The sequence below is a fragment of the Malania oleifera genome, chromosome 11 (genome assembly GCF_029873635.1).
Source record: "Malania oleifera isolate guangnan ecotype guangnan chromosome 11, ASM2987363v1, whole genome shotgun sequence".
Classification (NCBI taxonomy): domain Eukaryota; kingdom Viridiplantae; phylum Streptophyta; class Magnoliopsida; order Santalales; family Ximeniaceae; genus Malania; species Malania oleifera.
The window spans coordinates 49238133-49246965 of NC_080427.1; the positions used below are offsets into that span (position 1 = coordinate 49238133).

Sequence of the window (8833 nt, forward strand, 5' to 3'; positions counted from 1 at the left end):
ATATTTCCAGAAAACAGTATTTCATCGATCATGTGAGTGGTATCAGAGGTGTTGACGTGGCTGATATATGATTGTTTAATATTGTTTATATAAAAAAAATGGTATGAAAATTGGGGCGTCATAGGGAGTCTTTTTAAGGCTTACTCAATATTTTGCTCCTTGTTTGTCATCATAAAAAAGGGGGAGATTGTTGGCCTTATAAGACTTAAAATCTTGTTTTAATGATAACAAATTAGAAGAACTTAACATATTTGGTTAAGTGATGATATTTCAGGACTTGAGTATATGAATACAAGGTCAAGTGCTCACAGGGATGACAAAGAATTTAAGTGATGATAAATTCTTTTGAGCTTCAATTTCATTTCATATTGATATTTACTTTGAAGTATATTAGTGATTTCAATTGTACTAACCAGTTCTATGTGGGAGCATCTATTGTACACAAAGAATTTGTTCTTGTCTTGTAGTTTCTTTGACAGTCTAGGTTGTTGGATCATTGTGCCGAGCGTGGGGTATCGCTTGGAGAGACATGCTCTAACCTATTGAATGAGTGACCAAGCATGGGGTATCACTTGGAGAGGGGGTTCCACCTTGAAGGAGGGATTGTAACGATTTGTTATGTCCGGAAAGGAACAGTATAGTGGAATCCTTAGGTGGTATTAGCCTAAGGCGAGGACGTAGGCTGGAGATAAGTCGAATCTCGTAAAAAACGTGGTGTCACTCTCTTCCCTTACTCTCTTTAAATTTCAGCATATATTAATTGCATGGTTGAATTTTAATTTTTGATCATAAACACTGCGTGGATTGGATATTAAATAAACTAAAGATTAATTTGATTTTGCAGAAACTGAAAGGGAGTACGTTGGTTGATCAATATAAATTGCGGGAACCTTAAAGGGAGTACGTTGATTGGTTAACGCCCAAGTCTAATTAACTGAAAGTTTATTTAAAGTCTGAATTTTTGGAAAATTGTTGAATGTTTGAGTTGTGGTTTACATTGAGAAAAGGTCCATGAATACAAGGCTTATTATTAGCAAACATTCATTCTCAAACTCAACTTTGAATTACTTAAGTGCTGAAACTTGGAAGCATTGTTGAGTTTGTGTTATTGTGAATCTTATCTTGATTACTTTGATTGAATTGGTTTGTTGGATAATTGCTGAAAGAATTCTTGACAAATCCATAAAGCATTCAAAGTAAGTATACTCATTCATTAAGGTTAATAACTAATTTCATATTCCGCTGTACTTATTATTGTTAATAAATTTTACATGTATAATTGTTAAAACTAAAGAGGATTGAGAAAGAGTTTAATAAAAAAGATTTAAAGAAAATTTTAAAATTCCAATTCACCTCCCTCTTGGAACTACACCTTAGTTTTCACTTTTGAAACCACAACTAGTTTAAATCACTTTTACAACTTCCTTTTCTTAGCTTTGCATATCATAATTAGATTCCTAACTTAATGTATTTAAGTTCTACCAAAGCATCCTATTCACCTCGATAGAGTCGGTAGATCTTGGATAGGTTGAAGAAGTTGAGATTGTGAAACCACAATTATCTTGAACAATCTTTTCAACTTTCTCAAATTAGGTTTGTAACTTCTCCTCCTATTTAGATTTCACTAAAGTCCCAATTAAATACAAGGGATAAGATTATGTAAAGAAAACTAAGAAACATATACTTATAACTATACTGGGTTAAATTTACAATTAGTTCGGACTAAATTTACAATCCATAAAACGAGTATGTAAGAAACTTGCGTAAGTTCAAAGAAGTCTCATTTTTCTTTTAGTAAATGCAATAAGCCCTAAATAAATTTGTCCAAGAAAGAAATTATATTTATGTTCAATTAAGCAAATATGTCATGGTTGCGAGAGTCACATAAGATTTAAAATCGACCAAATGTTGTCATTGGTAATCCATAATTAAAAAAATATTAATCAACTTCTTGTGTTTGGTAATCCATCATTTGATTAATTAAAATCAAAGGTATCGGCATTAAATATTAATAAATAGTTAAATTAATTGTGAAGCTAGGGTTACACTTTCACGTAACATTGATTTTAAGTATATTAATTAATATGAAACAGATCATGTGGGCATCTACGCCTAATGCTGTGTTTATCAATTTGATTTTTCTTTCTTATTTTGGTAGAAGTTCTTCTTAATTTGAACCATGGCATATGCGCCTAATGCCAAGTTCATCTATTTGATTTTTCTTTCTTCTTTTGGTAGAAATTCATCTTCATTTGAACTTCTGAAGAAATATTTAAGTGATCACATTCCTATGCCATCTTCATTCCAAAGGAAATTGGATATCAATGCAGATACTGCAGGTTTTGTCAAATGTGGAATTCTGGATTTTGATTATTGGCATGTTGCCAGACCAGTGATGTATACAGATTCATCCTCAAGAGATGAGGGAATAGTTGCTTTTTCTCTTTTTTTATTTTTCTTTTTAAGAAAAGTTAAAAAATCATTCGTAATCTTATCTAGGATCATCGAGACAGGTGTAAACGAATCAAGGTTACTCACTAGCAACTCAGACTCAACTTGCTTTCTAACTCGACTCAATTTTACTCGAATTTGAAATACTAGGGTATCTTAATGGATCGAATTTGAACTCTAAAACACTACTCACGAACCTAGTTGAGTCCAATCGAGTTTTCGAATTTTATTATTTTTATATTATACAAGTCATATAACAAATATTATATATATTTTATACATGCATTTAATATAAATTTATAACTAAATTGAGCTTAATTGAGTCGAATTCAAGTTTAACAATTTTGAAATTGACCAAGTTCGAACCAAGTTTCAATCTTAACATTTACAAGTCTAATCGAGTCGAGTTTGCGTACCATCATAATTACACACACTATATATTTAGCTATAACAAATTTCATCTTTAAGAAAAAAAATGCAAGAGTAAACCGTAGGTGTGTTATTTCCATTAACATCAAAATAATGCTGAAAAATCAACCAACCTATATCAAAATTATGAAACGTTTGATCCAACAAGAAAAACTCAGAACTACAAGGCATGATGCAAGATATAATAGGAATGCCACAAAAAGAGATTTTGGGTTTCAATTTTTCATTTCGAGCTCTCCAAATTTGGTCACTCTAACTGAACCATGAGCCTTTTTATCTACTTTTTCGACCGAAGGTAGGACACCCAATGTCTTTTTCGGGCATAAGCCAAACAATCATTCTTACAAAAAATTAAACTTGGGGTGACTGCTTAACAATAATACTTGGTTTTTCACTCTACAACGCAATACTATATATCCTTATGACCATGAGGAATCTTCTTTTTCAAGAAAAAAAAAAATGGTCCCAAGTAAAGCACTCTAGGGCATAATTTCTAGGAAAAAGCTTCAAGTTATTGGCTTTTTGGGAACAAGCAACAGTGCCTGCACTTTCAAGGAATCACTTCAATGGTAAGAGTAACCCAGCATGCAAGCAACTTGTACATTTAAAATAGGAAATAGGTTCAAAGTCATCAAGCAGATTACATGTACACAATTGGAGGAGGATGAGAGCAAAGATATAATTAATTAGAGCAGAATCATTTTCAAAGAGCTTAGGTAGTCATCCCATCCATCCATCTGTGTTTCTATATTCATCAGAAAGCAAAACCAAATTTGATCGCTTCCTAGGCAGCGCATGGAATTTTATCTGTACGAACAGATCCCAAGTGTTGAATTTGGGATTTCTCAAGGGTAATTTTGAAAAGGGAAGGCATGCTCATTGACTTCAATTATTTAAGATAAGAAGTCCACAGCTCACCAGTTGTGGGGCTAAACCCTCTTCAATGACATAATAATCCAAAATCACCACTCTCTCCACCCACTTCAAATCCCAACAAGGATGCTCAACCACCACACAAAGTTGCAGCTGGTTCACAATAAATAAAATAAATAAATAAATCTATAAACAAATAATCTGCAACCTTAATCTTTTCTACTGCATCTTAGTTTCAGCTAATCTCACAGAAATAGCACACAAGGCTAGCAATAATGTAGACTGAATTATAGATCCTAAGGTAGATGACTTGCGACATAAGTAAAATCAAAATGAGATAACAAACCCAATCATGCCTGCCCAAAGTATAAAACACCTTTCAATCATCAAGAAAATACTCAGCATTGGGTATGGTATATAGAGAGGGGACATGCTAAATAGAAAAAATGGATGGTCTGAATTCTGATGTTCATAACCTTTTGCGTGCACATTGAGGACAGTGTTTAATTAATAGTACAAAAGTTTACCTCAATAATGAAAACAACATATGAGATAAAAGCAGCAGAATCCTTTAATAAAACAAATCAATAAAACTGAAGGCAGCCTTCATCATCACAATTTTTGCAAAGTTTATGGTGAACATAATTGTGTAGAATTATTCTTCCAGCTTTTCTGGTACTTTCTTCTTAATATGGATTCTACTGTCCATCAGCAACACAGACTCGCACTCTTTAACAGCAATGCCACTCTCTTTGCTACTTCCCCTCCACCAAGAAGCACCCAAAACAACATTTTCATTCTCCTTTTAAGATGCAATTTCCGCAAGAGGAGTCTCTGTACTGCAAGAATCTACAGCAACAAATTCAAATTTGATTCGCAGCTGTCTTCGATAAAACTTCCTTTCTTGTTTCTTCCTTTTTCAATATCTTTCTTCAATAGTATTTTTTTTTTTGCACAGTCATATTTGTGCTTTTACTTTCTCTCTCTATTTTTACCTATATTTTTGTGTTTCTTTTTTAAAATGTAAACAGGAACCTGTTCAAGCCAATTTTTACCCACGAACTCAGGAGTCTGTCAAAGCTCTGATGCTGGTGCTATTTCCAGAACCTGCCAAATTGGTGATGCTGGATTTTGGAGATTTACACTCCAGTACCAACTAATTCACTTCAATTTTTGCATTAGAATCCAAACAAAAGACAACCAAACATGAAGTTTCTGACCCATTATCATCAGCAGAAGAGACGTGTAATATCAATCTTTTTCAAGCCATGAAGCAAAAATGGTATGTTGTCTCTCTATGGAAAATAGTGTGCTTAGATGAGGAAGATGCGCCATCACCTTCCAGTCTCTCTTGATGATTGATGATATCTTTCCAACAATCCAAACAAAGGAAGTCTAGGCAGAACATCTCTTCATAATCGCAGTTATTAATGCAGCGGCCACAGTGGACGCAGCGGGCGATGCATAGTGTACAAGCCCTGCACAGCTGAGCATTTTGATGATCCCCTTGGCAACTTTCTGCTGGGCAATCATAGACTAGTCTCAATTTTTGGCATCTTGGGCATGTCTCGATGTCAATTGCACGATCATCATCACAAGATACATACAAATGCCCACCCCGATAGAACCGTGGCTTGTGATATTTAGGCTGCATATGGTTATCTACACCCAATAAGAACTTCAACTCTTCAAAGTGTGTACTTGTAACACCGTATATCCCACCAATTCTCAGGTGCTTTATTCCAGGTGCCCCCGCAAACTTTAAGGCCTTCAAATTAAATAAGATACCTTCAACACTGAGTTTCACACATCCTGGAACACTAAGCTGCATGGAGCAAGTGCAAATGTAAGATTGCGCAATTGGAAACAAGAAAATCAATAATATTAGCTGCACAAATGAATGTCGCCAGTCATGCAATTAACAAAAGAATATCACCATAAAGTCCCAGTTTCAGCATCAAATTGATTCTAGAAAAGCATGGAAAAAAATGCTGAGTATATATAGCACTAATAGTTAAATGAAGTACCAAATTCTTGTTTTTCAATAAGTCTATTAAAAAACCTTCAGTGATATCATCGATGATTGGCAATTTGGTTAACAGCAGCACAATGTCACTGACATTAAGACACTGGCAGAGTCATCAGCTGCAATGATGCTTGAGAGGGTGCTTAAGGCGCAACGGGGAAAGAAAGGGGGAAAAAAACATGATAGCATTTCACAAGGATTGAACACATAAGTAGATGTTGCAAGAAGAAGACATAACCACAATCACTAAAAATGATAAAGACATAGGAGGTCATTCTTTGCAATACTAAGATGTCATAACTACACTTCTCTTTTTTTGGTAAAAAATGTCTTACTCCACAGAGGTGCTAAGAAACAGAAACCAATTGATCTAAATGCTAGCACAGAAAATGACCACTCACTTAAAATTCCAAGTATGCATAATACGATTAACTGACTCAAGTTCTATGGGCTGTTTGAATGCCCCTTAGTTGAATTCTTTAAGGAAAAATTGGGAATATATCATATTGATTACATCATGAAAGCGGGTAGAAAGATTATAATCAGAGAGTACTATGGAGCAAGAACCATCAAGAAGATATAAAACAAAGAGAAGTGCTTAAACAAACATAATAGCCAAACTATGGTAGCTAAAGATGAATAAAACATGCATAAATAATGAATCAGTAAACATGTATAAACATTGAATCAAAAACAGATGCCGAACAAGAGTGATTCAAGAAGTATACTTAAACAGAACCCTAACCTTTGTAAGCCCTGGATTGCTCTGGAATATGTGTTTCAAACCACTATCAGTAATCTTTAGGCACTCCACCAGACTCAAGCATTGAAGAGTGCCTTGAGCCCTACCAGTCAACCGCACCAAAGCATCATCAGTAATCCTGTCGCTCAATGGCTGATCAATGTGAATACTCCTCCACAAAAGAGGATCACCTTTAACTGCATCACGCAAAGACCTGCAAACCCTTTCAATAGAAAGAAGGTCACGAACACTTAGATAACCAAGTACGAAAAACAAAGCATCATGGGCATCACCAGCATCATCATCATGATGGAGTTTGGTACAAGCCTGAAATTCATTGGCTTGATCACTCTCTATCCAATTGCCCCGTTGGCTAAAATCCATACATTCCCCTGCATGGAGAGTTGACACAGAACCGCCATCACATAATCCATCTCCTAATTCTTTATCTATCACAAATCCATTCTTATCCACCTCTGGCTGTAAAATCATAGCTCGATCCCTAAGCAAATTCAAACCGGCATATAACCGATAATCACTTTTTACTTCAATTTCATCTGTCCCAAAGCCATGAGAATATGACCCCCCATCTTTCTCAAAATCCTCAAACCAACCAGCAATGGCAGTAAAAGTAGCACTCACGTCCATGCCAAAGGGATCTGCAGGCAATAGTTCAAGGATATCATCGGACACCAAATCATCACAGCTTCCCTTCTCATCCTTCTCTTTTCTGTAATCGCAAGAATTCTCCAATTTCCAATCGCAATTTCGAGTATCGTTACTAAAACCATCCAAATTCTTATCAGGGTATCCTTCCACTGCACACCCATCCGCAAACTCAAAACCCTCTTCCGAAGAAAGAGTTGGAAAGATCGACCAAGGCGAGAAATTCAATGTCATCATAATATCATCAGCCACTGGATCAACCCAACTCCCATTCTCGTCCTTCTCCTTCCTGAAATCACAAGAATTCTCCAATTCCCAGTTGAAACCCCAGGTATCATCACCCAAAGATCCCAAATCACCCAAATTATTATCCGGGCATTCTTCCAAAACATACCCCCTCGCAAACCTGATTGATGAACACAAACCCTCTTCCGAGGAACGAGTGGGGAAGATCGACTGGCGCGAGAAGTTCAATGCCATCCTATCAAACCTATTACCGCAACTCCCACACTGAGACGACGTGTAAACAACAATGAAATCAAAGCAGAACCAAATCTACACCATATAAAACAGGATACAAGAAAACCCTCAATTTTTAGGTGGCAAACAAAAACGACCCACCAAAGATTTCACAGAGTTCCTTGCAAAAACCCCCTATAAACAGGTAACTCTCAAGCTTCAGAGAAAATCAAGAAACTAAACAGCCATATATTCACAGTAATCGAACCTGAATGCACCAAGATTTGAGAGAAAGAGTTAATGAGATGATAAAGTCCTGAAGACGATGATTGGAAGAAGATTAGGGAAAACCCTAATGAGTGTGAAAAGGAAAATCTCCAGGAAAAAGGGGGTTAGAATGGTATATATGCAGGTGCAGAGATGGTGTAACCCTAAAAAAGAATTGGGGAAGATTTAATGATCAGATTTGGAAAGTAAAAACAGAATGGTACTCTATAACGAATCAAATCCAGAGTGCAGACGACACACAAAAATTATATATTTAAAAAAAAAACAACTTTGACCTATTATTTCAGACAAATTAGGAAGAGCATAATAAACCCAAACACGAGGACTCGAGGAGAAGGTAGCCCAGAGAGAGGAGAGAGAAGGAACTGAAATTGCCATAAATAGGGGGAGAGAGAGAGAGAGAGGCGTTAATTTTAAAAAATATAAATTTAATTAATAAATAGCATTGGGCACGTGCTAAGTGCATGTTCTACCGCTTTCTACTCTTTCAATTTTTTTAAAAATTATAAAAAATAAAAATAAAAAAATAACCAGATAGTTGAGAAAATTATAAGGATAGTTTGAAAAAGTTTTGAATAGTTAAAAGAATATTTTGAAAGAATGATAAATTTGATATTTTTAAAAGATGACATCAAATCGAAAAGTTCTTTTTATAAAATTATAGATATAATGATATTATCAATATTATTATTTTATTGTATATTATAACATATAAATTGTAAGTTAAATAATCTTAGTTATTTTTCTTCTATCGCTCATAATTTCAATCCAAATAAGTCCTTTAGACTTTCAAGATAATATATCAAATGTAAGGAGAGCATAATCGATCACCCCATAGTTCTCTTCACATAATACTTGTGATTTTAATCAGTTCTATCCAGTTTAACACTTGTTGTTAA

The 8833-nt window shown here is 34.9% G+C and overlaps 1 protein-coding gene across 1 annotated transcript; it reads right to left on the reverse strand.

The window, feature by feature from the left end:
• Window positions 1–4193: 4193 nt before the first annotated feature.
• On the reverse strand, window positions 4194–8291 carry LOC131167830 (F-box protein SKIP14). Its single transcript, XM_058126803.1, has 2 exons — window positions 6525–8291; window positions 4194–5578 (listed from the first exon to the last, which is right to left on the reverse strand). The coding sequence occupies exons 1-2, from the start codon at window positions 7665–7667 to the stop codon at window positions 5015–5017; spliced, it is 1707 nt and encodes a 568-aa protein (XP_057982786.1). The 5' UTR covers window positions 7668–8291; the 3' UTR covers window positions 4194–5014.
• Window positions 8292–8833: the final 542 nt, after the last annotated feature.